Source organism: Cricetulus griseus, chromosome 2 (assembly GCF_003668045.3).
Source record: "Cricetulus griseus strain 17A/GY chromosome 2, alternate assembly CriGri-PICRH-1.0, whole genome shotgun sequence".
NCBI lineage: Eukaryota > Metazoa > Chordata > Mammalia > Rodentia > Cricetidae > Cricetulus > Cricetulus griseus.
In genome coordinates this window covers 100,692,763-100,717,608 of record NC_048595.1, presented here as the reverse complement: position 1 = coordinate 100,717,608, position 24,846 = coordinate 100,692,763, and the positions used below count along the sequence as shown (strand labels likewise).

At 45.9% G+C, this 24,846-nt stretch overlaps 1 protein-coding gene across 1 annotated transcript; it reads right to left on the bottom strand.

The window, feature by feature from the left end:
• Positions 1 to 16,890: 16,890 nt before the first annotated feature.
• On the bottom strand, positions 16,891 to 23,688 carry Fam205a (family with sequence similarity 205 member A). The gene is made up of 5 exons (XM_027403620.1): positions 23,545 to 23,688; positions 22,925 to 22,970; positions 22,447 to 22,507; positions 18,814 to 21,052; positions 16,891 to 18,384 (listed from the first exon to the last, which is right to left on the bottom strand). Exons 1-5 carry the CDS (start codon positions 23,686 to 23,688, stop codon positions 16,891 to 16,893), a joined length of 3,984 nt encoding a protein of 1,327 aa, XP_027259421.1.
• Positions 23,689 to 24,846: the final 1,158 nt, after the last annotated feature.

Here is a 24,846-nt window from a genome sequence, read left to right as displayed (position 1 = left end):
AGATGCCTCTGGCTGTTCCCTGGTATCTACAATAAAAACCTTCCCCTTAACCACACCATGGAGCAGCCACATCATCAGTGAGAGCACAGGAGGTCAGGGTAGGAACAAGAGTGTGGACACTGAAGGCCACAAACTGCTGAGTTTTCAGTCGAGAGGAGATGGTCTTAGGAATCAGACACTGGCTATTTATGTATAGCCCAAAAAGAGATCATCTACATTTTATTTGTGTCCTGAGACTTTGAGTTAGGCTAAATTTAAAGGCAATGAATTGATTACCTTGGAGGAAATTTCAAAATAGTGAAGTAGGATCCAGGCTGTTTGTATGGTCACTGCAGAACGCTTCAGTCAGGTTTACAGTGAGAATTTGGGACAAGTGGAAAGTTTTGAAAATTATGCAATTTGGCGAGGAATTAGAAGTGGTTTTTAAAGTTTTGGACAAGAAGGATCTGTCTATAAAAGATATTAGTGTCATTAAAAAGAAATAAACTACTTCAGTACAATAAGAAAAATGTCTTGAGGGCATCTTACGAATTGGCCAGACCCCACCTATCACAGGCTTAGAGGGTATAAAAAATAAAATCCTTTGAAGGACTTCCTGAGGACAGACCTGTGCCTGACAGCAATTGTGTAACTGGATCTCTGTTGCTGTGACAGATATCTGAAACAATTAACTTAAAAGAGGAAAAGTGGGGCTGAAGAGATGGCTCATCAGTAAGAGCTCGTGCCGCTCTTGAAGGAGGCTGAGTACATTCCCAAACACACATATGACACCTGACAACTGTCTGTAACTCCAGTTTCTTGCTCTGGCTTCCTTGGGGATCAGGCACACACAGGGTGCCCAGGCATGCATGCAGACAAAACAGCCAGACTCAAGGTACTTGAGTGAAGGTGAAGGTACTTGCCACAAAAAAATAAAAAGAGAGAAAGCTGGTGTGGACTTTTTGCCAGGGATTTCAATGAATGTTTGGTCTGCTTCTTGCTTTGGTTCTTGTGGCAAAACTGCTCAGAATGCTTGGGAGTGTATGTATTTTAACCCGTGCTCATTAATCATTGGCTCAGGACAGCCAAGAAGCAAAAGAGATGTGGGTAGGGTCCACTATGTCCTTAAGGACCATATTCCAATTGAATAAAGCTACCTACTAGGATTAAGTTGTAACTTCCTTGGTAGACTCTTATTTGGCAAGCACAAGGCCGTAGTCTTCAACACTGCAAAAGTGTCCCACTAGGTTTCACTTCTTAAAGCATTCACTATCTCTTATCACACACCTTGCTGGGGACCAAGCCTTTAATCCACAGGTCTTTGTGTAGGTGGGGGGTGCGGTGCATTTCAGATCCAAGCTATAGCATTAATCAACTATAGCTCCTTGTGTCCAAGAAAGAAATGTTTATACATTCCCTTTCAGTCTTAGTCCCACCCACTTCAGCCTGCTGTGGGGATCCAGGGCAGCAAGTACTCATTGTTTGGCAGGAAAGAGAGATCCCGGACGTCTATAGCGGGAATATGAATTCAGGGGCCGGGCTGGTCCCGGAAGAGGCTTTAGGGTGGGCCAACTGCCCTGGGCCTGTGTATCCAACAAGGGTCAGAGGCAGTTGGATCCTCTTAGGTTCTCCCTGAAGATTGTTGAGCCCTCAAGCAACACAATGCCCAGGGGACATTGCAGTTACTCCTGAAGAAGTCTATGCTCCCTTGAGGGTTTAAATGATACAACCTTTCGTGTACATGTAACGTTCTTGTGCCCAATGTAGAGGCTTGTGTTATACAAGTGGTAGCTTCTGTGGGCTCAGAGTCATACCATAGCTTAGACAAGCATTTATGTAGTCACAGACAAGAGTTAGACAATGAAAAGCTCAAAGCAATCCTGTTGATGCTAAAGTGAGGTTTGGGATTGAATTTGTGATTCGTATTGAGAAGATCTAGCATATTTTGTGCCAGTGAGATGACTTAGCAGGTGAAGGCACTTGCCACTAAGCCTCATAGTCTAATTCCTGAGTCCTACATGATAAAGAAGAAAATTTGTCTCCTAATCACCACACACACATTGTGGTGCTTGAAATGTGCATACACACACACACACACACACACACACACACACACACACACACCTCACAAGATAATTATAAACATTTTAAAATGGAATAAAACATTTTACATAACTAGTGTCTTTTTTTTTTTTAATTTTTCTCGACAGGGTTTCTCTGTGTAGCTTTGGAGCCTATCCTCCAAAGCACTCGCTCTGTAGACCAGGCTGGCCTCAAACTCACAGAGATCTGCCTGCCTCTGCCTCCTGAGTGCTGGGATTAAAGGCGTGCACCACCACTGCCCGGCCAGAACTGGAGTCTTTTATATTAAGGTTTTGTTTGGAAAGGAATAGAGGACGGCTTGCATTTAGCATTAAGATTGAAATGGCCAAGATAAACTACGTGTGAAAGGTTCGCTTTTAACTTCTTGAATTTTTTATTTAAAAGAATCTTTTTAAGATTTATTTTTGGTTTTTATTTATGTGTGTATATGTGTGTGAGGCACAACTGTATGCCACGTGTGTGGGTGTCCTGAGAAGCCAGAAGAGGGCGTTAGATTCCCCTGGAGCTAGGATCACAGGCAGTTGTGAGCCAGTGTGAGTGCTGGGACTCACACTCAGGTCCTCTGGAAGAGCATCAAATGCTCTTGATTGCCAACCATCTTGCTAGGCCCCTTCTACTTCAAAGATAGTCTGCCTAGCAGACAAGAGCCAGGAAGGGTCTGATGAGCATAGGCCCAAGCCTGTGTATTCTGTGCAGGTTTTTTCTGATTTATTTGGGAACTTCTTGGCTGTTTTCTGGGCTCTCTGTGTTTGATGGTTATGAGTGTCCCTATGGTTATCCAAAAAGGACAGGTAGCCAATCAGCTGCCAAGGAGAGGCTGATGTCACAGTTGTCTGTCAAACAGACTTTGTTGACACCAGCATACAGTACCCTGGGACTTCATGGTGAGGGGTTTATAACTGAAGGATGACTGACAAAGAGGATAGTGGAATGGCTGCCTGATTGGAGATTCTCTAAGAGCACACAGCCGAGCTGCTGAGACCAGGCTGTGAATCCAAATTTTTTCTGTTAAAGGACCAGCAATAGGATAAAAATTACAAACCTACTTTAGCAGAGGGAGGGAGAGGCCAGGTCAGAAGAGGCTTAGAGATTTAGTGGAGGAGAGGGGCATGAAGGATGCATTTGGAGTGCAATTGTGGCTGTGGCACTATATGTGCAAATGAGTCTCTGTGTCTGCCAGAGTGTCTTGTCTGTGTCTCCTCCAGTGTGCCTAAAGTGGGATGTTCACAGTCTGCATAGGTATGATGCCTAGATAAGATTTTGTCTTCCCTGAATTCGTTGCTGACTGGCATGGCCACCTTTGACACGCTTGTGTGACTGGGTGTCTGTGTCCATATGGGTTGGCTTCAGCCCCTCCTTTTGCCCCCACTTTCCACCTGACACATCCCAGCTGCCAGCACTATTTACTGAAAATAATAGCTTCCCTTCCCACTGTCTGGATTCCCATGGGCCAGGCTGCCTGCCCAGGTCTCTGGCCCTGTGGCCTCTGAAGCAGTCCTGACCTTGGGAGAGCTACACACTGGAAATCCCCAGTGTGGTTCCTCCTATCTGAGGACGGAGAGAAATTATGGGGAGAGAGGCAAAGTGGGAGCACCCAGCCCTTCTGGAAACAAGAGTTCTCCTAACTCCTTCCCAGGTCCCCTTCTTGCCCACGCTCTCTTCCCATTATGTGGCGTCCTAACTCCTTCCCAGGTCCTCTTTTCCCTCTCTTTCCATCATGTTATCTCCAGGTGTGGGAATGGGCAGCTTTCTGCCATCCAATTAGACCTGCTGTGGATCTCATGTACCCAGTGCCCGCTGAATCCCCAGCTGTCCTCTTTCCCTTTATGCTCTCCATACCCTCTCCCCTTTTCTTCTCCTCTTCCATGTATTCTTTCTCCTCATTCTAGTTTGCTTCCTGTTGCTGTGAATAAAAGCAACAGACCATGACCAAAAGCAACTTGGGGAAGAAAAGGTTAACTTTAGCTTACAGTTTGTAGTCCATCATCAAGGAAAATCAGGGTAGAACTCAAGAGGAGACCTTGAAGCAGAGACTAATGGAGGAACGAATGTTAGTGTACACGTCTGGTTGCTGAGATACCCTTCTCATACAGTATAGGCCCACCAACCTAGGGATGGCATCACCCACATGGACTGGGCCCTCCTACACCAATAAGCCAAGCAATAAAATGCCCACAGATGTGTCCACAGGACAATCCGATGGAGGCAATTCCTCAGTGGAGGTTGTGCCGTTGTTGAGGCTGGTCTTCTGCTCACAGTTCTCCTTCCTCAGTCTCTTGAATGCTGGGGTTACAGATATATGCCACCATGCTCACCACTTACTTTTTCCTCTCCTTGCAGTGGACACAGAAACCATCCTTGTCCTTCCCTCCACGACCCTCCTGGCCTAGGCCGTGAGCTGACTATTCCAGTCAGGGCATTAGGCCTTGGTAGGCTGGTGAACACCAAAGTCTCAGCCACTGCCCCATGACGCATTCTCCCGTGTGACTTACACCTGTGTACATCCTGTGGTTTCTACCCTCCCTACCAGGCCTGCAGCGAGCAGGCGCAGAAGTAAGGCAGTGATACGCTCAGTCCTCCACAAGCCAGGGTTTAGCAGGAGTAACGCAGAGAGGTTGTTCTCCTCCTACCTATGTCCAGTTACCTTCTAAAAGGTCTGGGTCATTAACATAGGCATGCCATGCTAGGATTTCTAACCAAATGCTGATGTAGAGCGGTGAATTAGTGAATTATTCCTGAAAACCTCTGTCTGTCTCTGTCTCTCTGTGTCTCTGTCTGTCTCTCTGTTTGTGTGTTTGTGTGTGTGTGTGTGTGTGTGTGTGTGTGTGTGTGTGTGTGTGTGTAGCTGTGTAGCTGTGTAGGAGGTCAGAGGACCACCTGAGGCTTAGGGCCTCACCTTCCACCTAGTTTGAGGTACTTTCTTTTGCACACCACAGCATATTGGAGCTAGCTGTCTGAGGCTTCCAGGATTCTCTCATCTCTGCTCCCACCTTGCTGCAGGAGCACTGGGATTGCAGTTGTGCACCCGGCTTTATGTGGGTTCTGGTGATTCAAGCTCAGGCCCTCATCATTGCACACCAAATCCTTTAGTAGCCAAGCCATCTCCCCTGTCTTAGGATAGTAAATTCTTGCTTCTGTGCCTTCGTGCGGCTCCTCCTTCTTCAGATTTCCCTTCTCTTCAGTCTGAGGGAAGGTGACAGGTGGGCTTATGCTTAGCTGGTGGGAAGGGACAGGAGGCTTCATCATCCATCCGCATCCTGAACTGTCATCTCTGGCTCTGGATCCTTGTTCCCTACTCTGCCGAGAACTCAGGATCCCGAAAATCTCTTGTGGTTCATTTCTCCATCCCTTTTTGTGGGAGGTTGGTCAGCAGCATGAGCCCATGGTGGATTATGACAGGCAGGACCTGTGGGGTGCCATCGGAAGGAGCTGCTCCACCCTAAACCAGGATGTGTGCACAGTAACCCGCCTTCCTACCTTGGGCCTCCATGACCCTTCCAGTCAGTTCCCTTCATCCAAGGCCTCTTCTGGTCTTAAAGCCCTGTGGCTGTCTGCCCATCTCCCACCAGCAGAGAGGATGCACCTGTCACAAGACCTCCTTTTCATCTTTGGGATGCTTCAGAAAAACACCTGGAGAGTGAGTTGGCTCAGCAGGCTTGAGCCTTGTATCTCCAGGACCAGCTATGCGCTTCAGGCACAGACACACCACTCACACAAGGGAACACCTATACTTCTTACCCTCTGGGGTCTCTGCTAAAAGTAGGCACGTGATGCTGTACACTGTGGAGCCCTGGCCTCTACTACTGCTTTTTGGTTTGACCAGATTGATATTTTCTTAGAAACCTAGAATACTCATGTTTCTCATGATGAATTGTAAAGGAATTCAAGCACTCTTATCCGGCCCTTGTTATGTTATGACAGACCAGAAGGAGGACATAGAAGTGTCACCTTCTGAAAGGTATACGGTATCCAAGTAGAGGCCCATGGCATCTACTCAGGAATCCCTTGTCTTCCTGACTCCCAAGCTCTATTCTCATCTACTCTATATCAGTTGTTTTTCTCATTGTGACAAAGCACCTGATAGAAGCCACTCAAGGGAGAGTTATTTGCATTGGCTCACATTTCCAGAGAGTTTCAGTTCATCACAGCATGGAGCACACAGTGGGAGGAGCTTGTGGGGATCAACCCACACTTGGAAGTAAGGAGGTCAGCCACAAGCAGAAGTGATTATTACCTTCAAAGTGCTGCTTGTAGTGATCTACTTCTTCCAGCCAGCCTCAACTCCTAATGGCTCCAGAGTCTTCAAAAATGTGCCAGAAGCAGAGGACTGGGCATTGAAACACAAGCTTGTGTGGGACACCCTGAATTCAAGCCAGAAGACATTCCCAGTCTGTCTTTATCCCTTTCTGAATATTAGGTCGATACCCACACTGTCTCTCAGGCTCTACACATTCAGAGCTTTCTCTGGGATCTGGTCCTATGTTCCAAGAACATCTGCTTCACATACATAATCAGTAACTTCCACCACTTTTTCATGTACACCTAAGCTAACACTGCAACCAACTTCCTAAGTCTTGTTTGCTATATTAGGGTTCTCAAGAGGAACAAAACTGAAAGAATATGATGGCTTACAGGCTGTGTTTTGGCTAGTCCAATAATGGCTGTCTCCTTACAGAAAGACCAAGAATCCAGTAGTTGTTCAGTCTATGAGGCTGTATGCCTTGGCTGTCTTCAGTCTATGTTAGAATCCCAAATAAGTAGGTTCTAATACCAGTGAAGGCATGCCTCAGCAGCAGGATACATGAGTTTGCCAGTGACTGTGAGGCCAGCAAGCCAAAGGCAAAAGCTTCCCTCTTGCATGTCCTTTTATGTGGGCTGCACAGAAGGTGTAGCCCAGATTTAAGGTGGACCTTCTGACCTCAAATGATCTGGATTTAGGGTGGGTCTTTCCACTGCAAATGATCCAATTAAGAAAAATCCCTCACAGATGTGCTTAGCTGCTTGGGTCTTAGTTGATTCCAGATGTAGTCAATGAAAGGCTGTAGCAGGCAGGGCCATGACAAACACAGGCCAGAGCATGGCAAACAGGTTTTGCCTTTTACCATTCTCCCCATTGCTAAACCATAGATTACATTCCTAAACCTAGCCATCGAAGTCCATCCCCTTATTTGTCCACTGAGACTGATTAATCACCGAGGTCCAACTATCAAAACCTCAAGGTCCTGTAATCAACATTCATTATTTTGACTAGCTTAATTAAAATACCCAATCTGAACTTACCAGCTCATTCTAACACAGACACCCACTTATCCGTCTTAAAACTAACACTTGCAAGGCTATTTGGTGCTGTTTCTGCCTGATTCAGATTCAGCCATCTCTCTTTGCCTTGTTTCATAAAGGATCTTTGTGTTTGGTTTGTGTTTGGAAGTTGGTGTTTGGGTGTGGTCTGTACCTAACCCAGGGTGCAGAGAGGAGCACCCAGCAGTATGCAGATCCCTTCAGTCAAGCTGTAACCAAGATTAGCCATCATGCCTGTTAACATCCAGGATCTCTAAGTACCATCCAGTTCTCCAACTTTATGGACCCTTCCCTGCTATTGTTCCTCCTGTGTCTTCGCTGGCAGTCACCTATTTCTGAGAGACTCTTCTTTACTGGTACCATTTCTTTACCACCACCAAGACATCTGTACTTTCAGTCAAGACCAATCTCTTGAGTTGGACACTCTGTCAGTGCTAGCTGTGTTACAACAAAAAAGACAGTGGCTGCGGTAATTAGAAAGGAGGAAGGCTTTCTTTTGACTCACGGTTTCAGAGATTTTAGTTCACGGGTAGTGAGCTTTGCTGCTCTGGGTGACGAGGCTGCTTATCATGGTCAAAAAATCCTGCAGCCTATGGCCAAAAAAACCCTGCCCATCTCAAAAAGGCCCCGAAACAAAGGAGAGATGTAATAAGAAACCAGGGTCCCTACCCGATTCTCACACATTCGCTGATCCACCAAACCCCTTCACTAAGCCCTCCCCAGCCACACTTCTCTGCTGATTTCACTAGTTACTTGTCCCTTTGCTGTGGCAATCTGCTTGCTGAGAACAGCTAAAGGAAGAAGGGTTTATGTGGGCTCACAGTTGGAAAGAGAAACCATGGCGGCCTGAGCTTGCAGTTAGGAAACAGGCGGATATGAATGTTGAGTGCTCAGCCTGTATCGAGTCTGGGACCCCGGACTGTGGAATGGTACCACCCACACGGAGGGTGGCTCTTCCCACCTCAGCTAAGCAAATCTGAATGATCCCTTATAGAGAAGTTCAGAGATTTGTTTTCATAGCAATTCTGAATGCCACCAAAGTGACAGTCGAGGTCAGCCTGGCAACCCAAACTACAGCCATGTTACTCTCCCTCCTCCAAAGCAGCACTTGGATCTGACGGTCCTTTCCTCGCTTGCTGTCTCACACTGTTAATTTATTCCTCTTGGACAGAGATCCTCCACCTCTATGCAGCATGCTGTGTCTCTTCTTTTAAGGAAACCTAGGTGCTGGGGATAGAGCTCTGCTGTGGAACAGTCTTTGTACACTGTAAACATGTGTTATTCTCGTTGGTTAATAAAGAGCTGATTGGCCTACAGCTGGGCAGGAAGAGACTGGGCAGGAGAGCCAGACTAGGACGACACTGGAAAGAAGGGCAGAGTCTGGAGAATCGAGAGCTAGATGTGGAAGAAGCAACATGAAGTTCATAGATGAGGTAAATGAGCTTTAGGGCAGCACATAGATCCATAGAAACGGGTTAATTTAAGTTGTAAGAGCTGGTTAGCAACAAACCTGAGCTATCGACTGAGTGCTTTTAATTAATATTTAGACTCCATGTCGGTTATTTGGAAACTGGTGGTCAGAAAAGAAAAATCTGCTTGCAGAGTTCAGCACCTTCAGCACTTGCCCAACATACATGAGACTCTGGATTTGATTTCCAGTATCACAAACAACAAACAAATAAACCCACACTCTGTGGAGTCTCCATTTCTTCCTGACTCATCCACACCTCTATGGAGGTGAACGTCTTGAAAAAGTGATTACAATTGCAATTACCAGTTGTTGCCCTCTGTTTTCACATCAGTCCACTTCAGTTGATACAGCAGAAACTTGAAGTAGTAAAATTGATGTTGTAAAGGTTTACTAATAAACTTACTTAGGATCTATTAAGTTATGTAGGATTTAATTAAAGGTATTGCCTCCAATAGGTCAGTATCTTTGCTGTGTAACTCTCATATTTGCCCAAGTGATGGGACTTGCAGTCTCCTGTTTAAATTAAACCTGGGGCCAGGATCTAAAAGAGATTAATATAACAACGTATATACAACGCATAAGCCCACAGTATATATAAGTTAATAAAATATTCTATGAGGCTAGCTCCTCTTTAAGCATTAGCTAGTATGTGCTATTATTAAAGGATTTTTCCTTTATTAACTTCTAAGTGTATAGAGTGATTTCCCTCACTGGGAAAGCAGGTTATTTCTACAATACAGTAATACTTTTACTTCCCCTTCTAGCTGAGTCCATTCTTCTGAAGACCATGAATCTTCTTCCTGTTGGTAAATCTAACAGATTCCATCTTACTTAATCAGCTGGTACCTTTTTATGCAGTTAGTATATTTTCCTTGAAATGCTCTCTTGGCTTCTATTACACCACCAGTCTTCTGGTTTTCCTGCCATGGCAGTGGCTCCTGCTTTTCCCTGCTTATTGGCTGTTCATTTTCTATTTTTTCTTAACTACATTCTTCTACATTTCCCTTTCTTCCACCTTCTCATTCCCTCTTTCCTGTGTTTTTCAGTTTCTTAGAGCAGAGGTATGCAGTTCCAGTTCTTAGATTTTTCCTTTATATATACTCACCCTTGATGATCTTACCTGGTTTCTTAGTTAGGCTTTCTATTGCTATGAGGAGACACCACAACCATGACAAATCTTATAAAGGAAAACATTTAATTGGTACTGGCTTGCAGTTCAGAGGTTTAGTCTATTATCGTGGTGGGAAGCATGTTGGCACGTAGGCGGATGTGGTGCTGGAGAAGTAGCTGACTGAGAGTTCTCTATTCTGGATCCACAGGCAGCAGGAAGAGACAGCAAGCCACTAGGCCTGGCTTGAATCTCTGAAATCTCAAATCCTACCCCGAGTGACATATTTTCTCCAAAAAGGCCACACCTATTCCAACAAGGTCACTCCTATTAATAGTGCCATTCCCTATGGGCCTCTGGGGGCCATTTTTCAAACTACCACATCTGGTATCAAGACTGTCTGTCTTTCTTAAGTAGCCAGGACTAATTCTGTATTAAAATCAGGCTGTTGGTAATAGTGTCTTAGGATAAAACAGAGACTAGTTATGATAGTACCACAGTAATGACAGCAGTAGAGGGCATGACAACTGGTCATAGTTGGGATATAATTTTGAGGGAAAAGACAACAGGATTTACTGATCTGTTAGAGGTCTGTGGTCTGTTAGAGGGGGAAAATTCAAAGGTGGCACCACTATTCATAGTCTACATAACTGGAAAAAAATAAGTTTGGGTCAATGATCCAGAACTTTATTTTTGCATAGTTTGAGATATTAGCCTTTTAAGTGTATACACTGATGAGACAATTTGGACATGTGTCTATCACATGTGTACTGGTTAGATTTTTTTGTCAACTTGGCACAAGCTAGAGTCATTTGGGAAGAGAGAACCTCAAGTGACAAAAAAAACCCCATCATATTGGCCTATGGACAAGTCTGGGGGTGGGGGCATTTTCTTGATTAATTATTGATCAGTGTGTGAGCATCAATCTAAGCAAGTCAGGAGGATAAAGCCAGTAAGCAGCATCCTTCTGTGGTCAGTGTTTGAGCTCCTACCTCCATGTTCCTTCCTTGGCTTACCCCAGTGACAATGATTAGGATGTGTAAACAAAACAAAACAAAACAAAACAAAAATCTTTGCTTCCCAAGTTGCTTTTGATCATGGGCTTTATCACAGCAATAGAAAGCAAACTAGGACAACATGAAATCAGGAACTAAGTGCATTGTAACAGACCTGTGTGTTTGTCACAGCAGTTGGCACATAGTAACATATTCAAATGTTTAATTATTAAATGAAAGATGATCCTGAAGGCCACTTTTATTGTGAACTTTCTGGAGCTCTCTTCATTAGCTGAGTACTTCCTTTTGTGCCTGATCGCATTTCCCATAAGGCTCATCAAGTGGATACAGTGCTTCCTCAGCCTGGTAGCCCAGTCACTGGACTTATCTAATCACTGTCTAGATACTCAAGTACTAGTACTAGTCACTGTCCTAGTTACTCAAGACACTGATTTAGTTTCTGAGGCAAGGGAAGGACAGAAAGTCCTTCAAGTGACTTCAAGGACAGTCAGCAAAATTAGAGAGGTCTATCTGAGAATTAACATGGTTCCAGCTCCATGACCATCTGTGCTCATGGACTGAGCAATCAATGTAGTAGTAAATCTGTTCCCTGACACTGATTAATAAGGAAGAGGGTGTTTAGAAAATTTTTAATCAATACACATTATCTCTGGAGGAAGATAGAGCTAGAGCTTTTTTGTTTTGTTGTTTCTTAATCCATCTGTATGACTCAGAGCTCATATGAAATACCAAGCCAGAGAAATGACTTTGAGAATCATCTTTATTAATATTTTCACAATTTATTATATTAACAACAATTGAGGTTTTGGATACACATGTCAAGTTATCCTTCCCCACCCCCAAAGAAACTTGGACTTAGAAATGTTAACTTGTTAGAGCTGAAGATGGTTGCCCACATTCCGTTCTTGTCATTTTGACCTTAATCTGTATCTTTCCCCCAAGGGGTCAGACATTTGACCTAAAAATTCTCAAAAATAATACATACATACATACATACATACATACATACACAAATAAATAGATAAATAAAAACACTCAAAGACTTTTGAAACATCTTCCTTACGATTCATCCCCCATACACACTTTTATTCATATTTGTCATCTTAAAGTTATTCGCCAGTCACTTCAGTTAAAAGTTTCTTTCCAACTCAAGTCTTCAACTTTATGATGCAAGCGTAGCCTTGAGTTACACTGTTGTGCTAAGGCTTTCTTAACAAGTTTAGGTTTCCAGTCTTCTCCCTAGGGAGACCAGTGCTTGCCCCAGCCCAAGTAATTAGAGGAGGAGAAACAGTCTTCTGTCCTCGTAGGCTTGAAGGAATGTGAGGATAATGAGAAGATTTTTGTGTCCAGAGCCTTTGGTGGTGAATCACCCACTCATTGACAGGGATGGGATTTTTAACAGGCCCCTGGACCTAAGCATAACTGATTCCATGATGGAAATACCACTCAGACCTTAAAACTCAGCACACCTGCCAAAATAAAAACAAAGGCCTACTCCATCAAAGTCCATAGTTCTGAAAGTCTCTAAATGTACTAATGTTGTTTCTTGACTTCAGTAGCTCTGCTTATGTATAACTGTTCTTGTTAATTGAAGTATGTCAACCCAGGATGTTGTTTTTGTGCTAGAAAACTCACCCTGAGGAAGGCTTGGGGCCGCACTGGGATCCTGAATGCCCAGTGTAGTTAATGGCCAGTTAATAAAGAGTTCTATTGGCTTAAAATCATGTCTAAGAAGTCTTCTCTGGTGGACACCCCACAACAGAGACGGGAGTGGAACACAAGCTGGCTGGACTAAACAGGTAACAGGAAAGGCTTCTAGAAATGTCTCAGCAGAGCAAGCTCTTTGAGAAGCCCTCAGGCCTCTAGGAGAGACTTCGTTTAGTCTGTGAGGGGGAATGTAGACAAGGCTTACATTTCTGATTCTGCTGATGGTCTCCCTCAGCTTACTGTCAGCCTATTTGTTTTCTTAGAAGAATTACAGAAATCCAAACACAATGTTTTCATTAGTAAGAGATGTCCCTGAAATAGCCAAACAGTGGACATTACCACCACCAGCAACAAAAAGAAAGCAAAGGGGCCAAAAGTGTGATCTGTGTATAAACTGATTACATGACAGCTCCATGGTATGGTTAAGGGGAAGGTTTGTATTGTAGATATGAGAGAACAGGCATCTAGAAAAGTCCAGAGCAGAGACAGAAAGTTGTAGACTGAACATGGCCAGCAGACTGGACCTGGCCATGAGAGAAGCAGAGAGACAGAGGGAGACTGAGAAGAAGACAAAGAGACTTCAGAAAAAGAGAGGGCAAAACCAGAGCATAGCTGAAAGAGCAGAGGTATAGGAATGAGTAGCTGAGGGGAGAAGACCATGAGTTGGAGAAGTTGGGGCAAGGGGAGGAGAGTGAGAAGAGCTAGGATGCTAGCATGGACTCTGAAGTGTATAGCAGGACTTGTGATAGATTCTGAGGGAGCCTGGAGGCCAGCAGGTTCTTAGTATGCTAATAGACGCACCAGGAATTCCTCCCTTCTGCCAGTGACTAGGGAAATGGCTCCTTTTGGTTGAGTGGAACCAGCTTCATAAGTTTCCAGGAAATACTTGTTTTGGTCTAACAGCCAGAATTTGGGGAAATGGAGTTTCTGTTTGGTACTGACAAGACTCATATATGCTATTAAACTCCAGAATTTAGATCACATTTTGTGGCTGTTGAGTAAATGGGAGCCTTTCAAAAAACCTAAAGGTCTTTTGAAATCTAGGTGAAGGGTTTTGATGTCTTCTAAAATACAGAGGAACATAAAGAAGAGACACACTGTGCTGGATAGCTTTACATCACCTGACACTAACTGACTTCATCTGAGAGGAAGGAATAGCAGTTAAGAAAATGCCTCCACAAGACTGGGCTATAGGCAAACCTGTGCAACATTTTCTTAATTAGTGCTTGATGGGGGAGGGCCCAGCCCATAGTGGATAGTGCCACCCTTGGGCTGGAGGTCCTGGGTTCTATGAGGAAGTAGGCTGAGCAAGGCATTAAGAGCAAGCCAGTAGGCAGCACCCCTCCATGGTCTCTGCATGTTTTGTCATGATTTTTCATGAGAACCCTAAGTAAGGCAGATGGGTGAAGAAAAAGAGTAACAGAACTTGAGGGTTGGTGTTGTCAGGCTTTTGTGGAACTGTCCTTGGTGGGACAAAGTACAGAAGTCCTCCTCTGAAGGGAAATTATCATGCAGATCATGGGAGGGGGAAGAGCTGACCGAGATCTGTTGTGGAACATTTGTTTAACTATGTAAAGATGTGTTGCTGTTTTTACCTTGACTGCCTAAGGAATCTAATGAAAAGCTGCATGATCAACAGTGAGGGAGGAGGTATAGGTGAGACTTCCAGGCAGGGAGAAAAAGTAGGAGGAGGAATTTAGGCTCTGAAAAAAGAGAAAAAGAGACACCAGGGGCTAGCCACACAGACACAGAGAAAGCAGGAAAGTAGGGCATACAGAATGAAAAAGAAAGGGAAAAAGCCCAAGGCAAAATGTATATGACTAGAAACAGGTTAAATTAAGTTAAAAAGAGCTAGTGGGAAAAGCCCAAGCTAAGGCCAAGAATTTATAATTTTTTTGTTGTTTTTTTGTTTTTTGAGACAGGGTTTCTCTGTGTAGCTTTGGAGCCTATCCTGGCACTCGCTCTGGAGACCAGGCTGGCCTTGAACTCACAGAGATCCACCTGCCTCTGCCTCCCAAGTGCTGGGATTAAAGGTGTGCGCCACCAACGCCCAGCTTAAGAATTTATAATTAATAATAAATCTGTGTCTTTATTTGGGAGCTGGTTGGCAGTCCAAAGCAGCAGCAGCTACAGAGTTCAGTATCATTATCTACTATGAGACTGTATTTCTTGAGCTGGAGAGATGGCTCAGTGGTTAAGAGCACAAGCTGTTCTTCCAGAGGTTCAAGGTTTGATTCCCAGAACCTACATATCTACTCCTAGCTTCCTGCAATTTCAGCTCCAAATGATCTGTTAGGAATACAAGTGAAACCTTTTTGCATAACTTGAAAACCAGTTTGTGACTTAAAATAATGTTCCATGAGAAAGGAGATTGCCACAAGGCGGCTCAGGTAGGAGCTAATCCCAATAGTTTGATATGCTAATGAACTAACCCCAAAGTGGCATTGTTATGCTAGTGAACCAGACTAGGCTGTGAGCCCCCATAGTGCAAAGGTAAGGCCCAATGAAATGGTACAAAAAATGAAACTTTTAAGTGGTCCCTAGGGTCACATTGCTGTGCTGTGCTCCCAAGACATCTCAAGCTTCAGCATTTATACCCATCTGCAAGGCAACTTAGGGACTGGTCTCTGTGTGTGGCCTGGGTTTGACGATTCATTTTCAGCACAGTTGCTCAGCTTACACATGCCTGTGAACACCAGCATCTATCTGAAACCTCTCAAGAACCTCCACAAGTACCATCTTCCTGGTCGGACACAGCTAAAGGACTTCATGGTGGACGTGGGTTTAGCCACCAAACTCCTAAAGCATCCGAACTGGAAGCCCAATGTTGTGCACTCTTTAATCCCAGCACTCAGGAGGCAGAGACAGGTAGATCTCTGAGAGTTTGAGGTCAGCCTGGTTTACAGATCAAGTTCCAGGACATGCTCCAAAAACAAATGAACAAAAAAAAAAAACAAAAACAAAAAACAAAAAACAAAAAGAGCAAAAGCATCCTAACTCGAAAAGACTCCCTGGTGGAACCCTGCTGTAGTGTCATCTGCCCAGCTGCTCCCCACTTGGGGAGCTGTCTGTTTTAAGCTTTATAGTAACGTGAGATTGTAATGATTGTGTGAATAATCTGAGCATATTTGAAAGGCAAGTCTCATGGGGGCATCCTAATCCCTAACCACTTCAATATCTACTTGCTGTACTTTCTGCAAGGATCTGATGCCCTTCTCTGGCCTCTGTGGGCCCATGCACACATGTAATGCACATATATGCAGGAAAAATTTCTATGCACATAAAATTTCTAAAATAAATAATATATAAAATAAAATAAAATGAAGGTATATTGGGAGAGGAAGGCTGGCAGAGTGGGGGTGAGGTGTGAAGATGGAGGCGTGTCTGAGGTGAATAGACATGGCAATAGGGCATGGTACAAGCTGTTGGCCTTAATGGTCTCAAGTATGTTACACACCTTCTACTGCTGAGGATCTTGGCCAGGACACTACAGCTCCATTCACTCCTTTATCACACAGGCAGCTTACAGAGGCCTCACTCCTGTCCCCCACAGCTGGGCCTTGGGCTAGCCTCCTGCTCAGGCTTGAGTTAGTGCTAAGAAAACTGGCCCTTTGTTTCTTGCCTGCCAATCAGGAACACAGCAGCTTTGTCACAAGTACAAGAGCTCCTCTATATGTTACCCCCCCCCCCAACTGGATTCTCCTTCCAGGAGGCACCTAGGCCACATAGCTGAAGCATGAGAACCAGGCAAAGGGGCTGAAGCAGACTTCCAGATGGATCTTAGAAAGATATTCCCAACACCAACAAGGAGATTCTGTCACTCAGTTGTGATGTTTGTCGTATATGCTATGAGTGTTCTTTTCAGCTACTTGTTTTTGATAAACTCAAAAGCATCCCTTGAATGTACTAATGGTCCTTCTCTAGAACAAGTATGAGAATTTGGGGCCAAATCTCCTCCCTGGATGGGGTAGACATCATTGCTTCCTTCATACCCTTAATAATAGACAGCAGAGACAAGAAAGACAGGGGACTCTCTGTTTACAGATACAGAATATATTTTGGGTGGTTCTTTAACCCACCTACCTGCTCATTAAAGAAAATAACAATAGTGCTCTTTAAAGGGTAGTGAGGAGGGGGAGCCGAGAGGCTGCCATCGCCCTGAGTGGTCTCCATTAGCAGAACAACACTTCTGAGGTGAACCTTGGGACCTAGGGTGGGTTTCTGTGTTGAGTGGCATAAGCCAATTTAGGACAGTGCCGAGGACAATGTCGAGGAGACTGGCCTGATATTGAGACAGAGCCATGCTGTCCAGAGTGTGGCCGGAGCTTACTGTCTAGAATATGGGGCGCAGTTAGGAAGGAAGCGATCACTGACTTCTCAGCGGGTGCAGATTGGGCCTTGGGCCCTCTGCAGTTCTCTGCCTTGGTTTTCTGGGTGGGGCTTTTTGCTTGAGGCAGACCCTTGCCAACATTTTCTTTACTGGTTTTGGCCACTTTTGCAGGTGTTGAGACCATGGGTTCCACGTGTGTTTTGCCTTTTATCTTGGGGTTAATAGACTGAAGAAAGGATTTCACCTTATTTTTCAAGCCAACCTCTTGAAGGCTGGGGCTAGCATGAGGAGAGGTTGGCATCACCTGCCCCCGCTCCCGCCCCCGCCCCCGCTCCCGCCCCCGTGAAATGCGGTCTTGCCTAGTTTGGCCCTGAAAAGTCTTTCCCTGAACTGGTGGGCGTGGGAAAGGAATGTTCCGGGAAGCCCAGGAGGCCACAGGCTGGGGGACCTCAGCAATCCTCGCATGTTCCTGGATGGCATTTGCCTTGGTTTGACTGTCTTGCGTGTCAAGCTCAGGTTCCCTCTCCATGAAGACTTCTGGAGGTGGATCCGGGAACTCCAGCTCAGGGGTGTTCTGGGGGCTGGGTGGACAGGGATCCTCAGGATGAAAGCTATGACTGTGCTGTGAGGAGCCCTCGGGTGTCCCGTGCACAGGCCCCTTTTCTGGCTCCTGGTCTTCATCATGGTGTGTTCCTTCACTGGTTGGGGAAAACCCAAGACCTGTATCCCCTTCTCCAAAGTCCCCCACTGCCTTGGGTTTCCCTGGCTCTTGGCTCTTTCCTGTCAGTTTGGGGACATGGTCTGAGTACTTGCTCTTGCCTGGGCCATGAGGCTCAGTGCTAAGGGCTTCCTCTAGGTTGGGCTTTTCCCCACTGGTCTCCGTCTGAACACAGGGCACTTGAGCCTTGGTCACATTCCTGAGTTGTGAGGCCTTGGAGTTCCAGTGGACAGAACCCTGGGACACTGCTTTGGAACTAGGTTTCTTTCGCTGGTGGCACACAGCCTGCACTGCAGTGGCTGGCTGTTTTTTCCGGTGGTCAGTACTTGCATCTGGGGCTGGAGGAAGGTCACCTGAATCGGGCAGTTTCTGTAGCTCTATGCTTTCTGGGATACTGAGACTCCCTACAAGCTCCTGAGGGTGTTCAGTCCCCGAGCCCACTGCATTTGGCTCTTGGAGCTCACGTGCTGTTATTGGAATTCCCAACTTTATCTCTAGGACCTTTTTTTTCAGATGGAAACTTAGTCTCGCCACCAACTCTGTGTTTAATGAGCTGGGGCTGGGAGTCTGGCTCTCTAGAGGCACCATCTCTGTCTTTCCTTCCACCTGCACTTCAGGCTGTACCTCTTCTGTAATGTCTGCAGACACCTCGCTGTCATCCCGGGAACAAGGGTGTAACATCTCGATGTCATCATGAGGACAAGGGCTTGACGCCTTGCTGTCATCCCGAGGACAAGGGCTTGACGCCTTGATGTCATCCCGAGGACAAGGGCTTGAAGCCTTGATGTCATCCCGAGGACAAGGGCTTGACGCCTTGACGTCATCCCGAGGACAAGGGCTTGACGCCTTGACGTCATCCCGAGGACAAGGGCTTGACGCCTTGCTGTCATCCCGAGGACAAGGGCTTGACGCCTTGCTGTCATCCCGAGGACAAGGGCTTGACGCCTTGATGTCATCCCGAGGACAAGGGCTTGACGCCTTGATGTCATCCCGAGGACAAGGGCTTGACGCCTTGATGACATCCCGAGGACAAGGGCTTGAAGCCTTGATGTCATCCCGAGGACAAGGGCTTGAAGCTTTGATGTCATCCCGAGGACAAGGCTCAAGCCTACTCAGACGTGGGTCTTCAAGTGAGGTCACCTGTGTTAGGGATTTCTGTGGCTTTTTAACTACAATCTCTGTGACTGCAAACTGGCCAACAGCTGGGGATGTAGCTCTAGAAGGAGCCACACAGTAAAGGGCAGGCAGACCTGACAGGAAGGCCAGATACTTATGTCTTAAAGTTGTCTCCAGTTTCTTAATGGTTTCCTCAGATAGGGATTGGGGTCTCTTACAGTGTTCAATGAAAGCGCATGATACGGGCCGCTCCTCCTGGTCACTCGTTGGTTCCTGAGGGACAACTTTGTGATGTAGGTCAGGTTTATTTTCTGCCTGTGGCTTCAGGGACTGGCCTGGTGGGACGCTTGGGAAGGGAGTCCCTGCTGACAAGCACCTGCAGAATTCCCAGGAGCGTTGGACACAGGCAGGGACCTTGTCATGGTGGATCTGATCACATTTAGAATCAACGTGGCTCTTTAACTTTGCCTTTGCCTGGACAAACAAGTGAGGCATGAGGATTGGCCCTTTGTCCACTGCAGATGCGAACCTGTCACCAGACCCATCAGCCTCTGGGCTGCCTGGCTTTGGGATGCTCACACTGGATAGTGCCCGGCTGCGGCTGCGGGACAGGGCGTGTTTGTTAGCAGAGGACAGGAGCAGGTGAATGGAGCGCTGGATCCTCTGGGGCAGGCCCCAGCGGATGTGGATCAGCTGCTTCTGCAGGTGGAATTCCAGCAGCCTGCGCACGTGCTCTGGGACAAAGAAAAGGTCTCTGGTGAGGACCGAGAAGCACTTTCCTGGCCAGGTGGCTTTTAAAGTCTCGCGTGGCTTTGCCTTATTACATGGCCTGTACTGTATGTAGCTCGGCATATAGGGAGATCCAGGTATGACAGCTGGTAGGCCCCACTGAAGCTGCAGCTGTCTTTGTAGAAGGTGCCATTCCAAGGTTTTACACTCGGCCAGAGTCAAAAATGGCACGGTGATCTGAGCCTCTTTATGCTCATATAAACACTCATTTGGAGAAACTGAGGAAGGAGGAGGGGCTGCCATAGGTGGAGTGTAGGGCAGCAAGGGCAAGGTTGAGGACTCTTTCAAGAGATGAGGATCTTCGCAGGAGGGTCTAGATGAGTCCTTGGAGAGACCTCGAGTGCCTAGGAAGGTAGTAACCAAGGATTCACTGTGCATAGAAGGGAGGCCACAGAATAACTGGGTAAATTTCTTCTGAAAATTGTCCCTGGGTTCCTTAGCCTGTCCCTCAGGCTGCAGACAGATGCCATGGGCAACATTATGGTCAGGAGTGAATAAGGGCTTTCTCCCAGGGCTTGGGATTTGTTTACAGTGTGTTTTTTGTTCTGGTTCCACATTAGACCACTCAGAAACCCAAAAGGTCTGCATAGGTTGGCTGTCTGTATATGAGTACCAGGTCTGGTGGGAAATACTCCCAAACCTATTACCACAGTCTTGAGAAGTATTATTCAGGATAAAAGAAACTGGCCGGTTGTTTTCAGGCTGGAAATACATTGGTGGGTTTGGCATTAGTTGACTTAGGGACTCCTCCACACGTCTTGGGAGCCCCCACCTTTGGGAATGCATCAGTTTTTTCACATGTAGCTCAAGAAGCCTTACCACTGAAGGACTGAGGAATGGCTGCGGGAGAATGTTGACAACAGACAGGGACACAGGATGTGTGACATGAGTACTCTCTGGGTTCAGGGTCTGAAAAGGGATCTGTGAATTCAAAGACTGATGATAGCCTTGGATCTGCTGGACATAGATTAGATTGCTGTGCATTGACTGTCCAGCATTCACTAAAACCACAGACCCCCTAAGACTTGAAGAAGCCACAGCCTCAGAGACCATGGCCATGTCTGACTGATCAAATTCCTGTCCTACCTGGAAATGATCATCACAGACTTGTTGAATGCCAACTGCATTGACTGACTGTGTTGAGTGTTCCATTGGCATTTGGGTCACAGGTACCAGTGCAAAGTCTGTGGAGTGCCTGGAGTAAAACTTCGTATTATCGTCAAAAGGCACACTGGATATGGGCAACATGTCCAGGCAAGAAGAGACCTGTGGCAGTTCTGGCAAAGCAGGGGAGATCTGGCTTTTATCACTCTCCAGCAACTGCTGAATCTCTAGAGTTGCAGAATCACAAATATGGCAGCAGGGATCTACACACAGGAGCTGCCGCACATTTCCCTCTGTGGGGAGCCAGCTTTGGCTAGGAAGAGAAAAATAGCCACCATTAATGATGGAATGACATCTAGCTCCTTGGAGGAATGTATCTGGGGATTGCTGTGCCCTTTCCTCCAGTCCCACACTTCTGAGCTGGCACTGGCAAATGAGGTCCTTGTGGGAACCACTCAAAATATGGGATGTCCCTGCTGCTGTACCCAGGAAATCATTGGGGAACATTCACACTCTCTAGAAATTAAGTAGAGGATATGATGATGGGCTGAAGGTGTCCCAGCAACTGCTCCCCCGCCCCCAGACAGACAACAGGAGGTAATGTCAGTGGGGTCCAGGTAGCCCCAGGGCTTTTTGCCCTTGAAAGGGAGTAGCTGGAAGCAGGTATGACATGTGACTTCTTTATGCTAACTCCATTCTTGATGGGGGATGTCTTTCTATATGTTGTGAATATATATTTCTCTTATTGGTTGATGGATAAATGCTGACTGGCCAGTAGCCAGTCCAGGAAGTAGGTGGGGCTACCAGACTAGGAGAATTCAGGGAAGGGAAACAGAGAGATTGAGCAGTGAGGGAGATGCCATGTAGCTGCCAATGAAGCAAGAGGGCTGGGCATCACCAATAAGCCAAGACAATGCAGAGATACACAGATTAATAGAAATGGGTTAATAAGTAAGAGACAACTAGCCAATAATAAGCCTAGGCCATTGACCAGTTTATAATTAATATAAGCCTCCATGTGCTTATTGGAACTAAATGGCTGTGGGACCAGGCAGAACAGAAACTTTTGCCTCTTGACAATTTGGTGTCTGAGTGCAACACAGGCAATGTCCTTTGCAAAGTGTGCACTAGTCAGTTCTGAACTGCAGAGCTGCTGAGATCCTAACAGCAGTGGGTACTGGGTGGCTCTTCCCTCCTGTCTCTGCCCTCACAACCCTCTCAGCTGCCTAACCAGTGTGTTTCTCCTCCTACCGGTCATCCCCACCCCCTTTCTTTCTCCTCTCATATATTACATCCTGAGTTTTACCTTCTCCTCTCCTCCCAGTCTTCCCTCCCTTCTCTCCAAGATCCACTCCTCCCCTGCTTCCCTTCAGAAAAAGAGCATTAAATTAGCAGGCAAATGAATGGAACTTTCTGAGTGAGGTAACCCAGACCCAGAAAGACACACATGGTGTGTACTCACTCCTAAGTGGACATAAACTGTTAAGTGAAAGATAACCATGCTACAGCCTGCAGACCCTGAGAGGCTAAGTAACAAGGAGGGCTCAAGGTGGAATGCATGGATCTCCTTGGGAAAGGGAAATGATAGATTTTGTGGGCAGACTGGAGATAGATGGGAATAGGAAGAGTTACCCCTTTTCTCACCCCTGACCCAGAGTAGGCCTAAAAATCATTACAGCTAAGAGACTGCAGAGGTCAAGAGGTCACCTTTTCATGATAGAGAGCAGCTCCCATGGCTTCTCAGATTCTTCTTGGGTAAGTCTCCTGGCTGAGGAATTAGGACACAGTGTTATGTGGTGAATGAGCATTTTAGGGATGTTCTATGGGGATCTGAATGCTAAGTCTTAAGCTCAGCAAGAGGAATCTGAGCACCTAGACTTAGTGTTCTACAGCACGTTTGCTTATAGCATCTCCATTTATAGTGCACTGTCCCTTACAGGTGAAATGAATTCTGGTAAATGACTGTTAAGGATATCTTCATTCCTCAATTCTTTGTTGTCAGGGGAGTAAGGTTGAGACTTTTTTTTAACAGTCTTACTTTCTGATTTCCATACAGAACTTTCCTTTCACCAGTTAGTGGCTCTGGAGCCTCAGAAGTTGGAGCACTTGGCACTGGGCAGGGTCATGGATAAGAGGAGGTGGGAGCTCTCCCCGGGGAAGGGGTCAGGAGACGCGGGGACTTTACCTTGTGTTGCTGCATCTCTAGCCCTTTGCCTGACTTTTTGGTGGCGCTTAAAGAGAAAAATATTACATTGTGAAGTTAGGACTCCATTTTCTTCTTCATGTCTGTAATGTGGCAAAGATCATAAATATTTCCTTCTTCCTTTCAATTATCCATGTGCAATTTTGCCACTGTCCTATACTGCTCTTTGCTATGCTCCACGCTTTTCACCCCGACCTCCCTTCTCTGAGTCTTCTGGTTCTCGTGGAAACCGATCTGAACTCCATTTCCTATCCAATTACTGAGTGAAGCTCTACTGGAAATTGCGAATAAAACAATAGACACATTATAATATGCATTCTTATACAAAAGACCTTCCACATATAAACGACATAACAAATTAAACTGGGAAATTCTCCTGTACTGGGAAATCTGAGATAATGGTAGTCTTCTATTCAAGCCAATAAAAAGGTTTTTGGCTTATGCCTCATGAAATTCCTGATAAGGGAAGGCTTCCAGCCTCACGGAAGAAAGTATCCTATTCAAAGTGAGACAGGGGTAGTGAGGTCATGAGTGGAAGGTGGGCAAACACTGGAACTTGAAAGTTTCTCAGCTAGCTCAGTAGTGGTCAAAGAGTTTCCTACCCGGCAGCAGCTCCTTTTTTGTTCCCACTTCAATCCTTGATAATTCTGTTTCACTTGCCAGATAATTAGGATAATGATGAAGATGTAGAAATAGACATATAAGGGATATTCAATGTCCCACAGAAAGTAGATATAGCTCAACATGGTCCAAACCTCATTAACATAAGGAGAACAGCCATCCCTACTCCTAGGACATTCAGAGTCCCAGTGCCCATATCTTCCAGGGCTGAGCCTTGTCACGCCCACCTCACAGAGGATAGAATTGGGCCACTGGATGGCATCACAAAGCCCTCCATTCCATAAGAGAACCTTACATGATAATTTAGTTTGTTGAAGAGGGTGTGTGGTCACCTTTAAAGGCTGGGTCTGAATGTCACATTTACAAGCTGTGCCTGTTCCCTATTTTCACTTCATAATCACTCTCTCTATACCAGCCTGCTGGCTTGGCTCTTTTCTTCATAACTGTGTAGTTGTACTGGTTACTACACCTAACTGTGTAGGTATTACTGGTGTTACTGGTGGCCCAGAATCTGGGTTTGGTACTTCCACGTTCTTGACATCTTATTCAAAACATTGAAATTTTGCACACACAGATTTGCAAAGTAGGACACTTTATTCAAAGCAAAGTGATAGTATAGATCAGAAAGAAAGAATGCCATTAGAATAATAACAGTGGGCCACATGTGCAAAGGAACACAAAGTCCCCAACTACTGTTTGGCACTTGCTTTTATGGAATTTAAGAGAAGGAAGAGTTTGATTGCATAGGTGATTCTTTTTTTTTTTCTGTTTTTTGTTTTGTGTCATGACTGCCTTGACCAGCAAGGAAGCCGCAAGGCCCCCCACAGCTTTAAAGCACTCTTGCCAGCCAACCCCAGAACACCACATGGCGGATAGGCTCGCATTTGCTGATGCAAGTTTGAATCTTAGACCAAGCCAAATAAGGAGTTGTTTATTCCAGAGAGTGCTCACCCTCGGGATGGTGGAAGGCGGAAACCGGCGCCATCTTCTGGCGCATCGCATCGCAGCTCTCCACAGTTCCCCCTTCTTTATTAAAAAACAGAGCAGGTGAAGATAGAGGCCCGATTCCCGGTGTGCAAACAAGGGATAATATATTGGTGACACCCACAAACTCTACGCCTGCGGTGACCCAAACCCATCCCGTACCTATTTTCCCAGGGGAAGGATCTTGGGTACAACCTTCATGCAATCGGGCTTGTCTTCCGAGGGCAGCCTAGCGGCATACAAACAAACCCTCGTGCAGTGCTTAGCCTCCCACCCCGCTTAAGAGAGCATTTTAGTTC

Excerpts from the sequence above, each read along its gene's own strand:
- Fam205a (XM_027403620.1), bottom strand. The coding sequence starts at position 23,688 with ATGTTGAGCTATATCTACTTTCTGTGGGACATTGAATATCCCTTATAT. Across the intron at positions 22,971-23,544 it reads AAAAAAGGAGCTGCTGCCGG|CGCCACCAAAAAGTCAGGCA; the intron begins GTAGGAAACTCT and ends TTTCTCTTTAAG. Across the intron at positions 18,385-18,813 it reads AGCCTTGTCCTCGGGATGAC|AGCGAGGTGTCTGCAGACAT; the intron begins ATCAAAGCTTCA and ends TCCCGGGATGAC.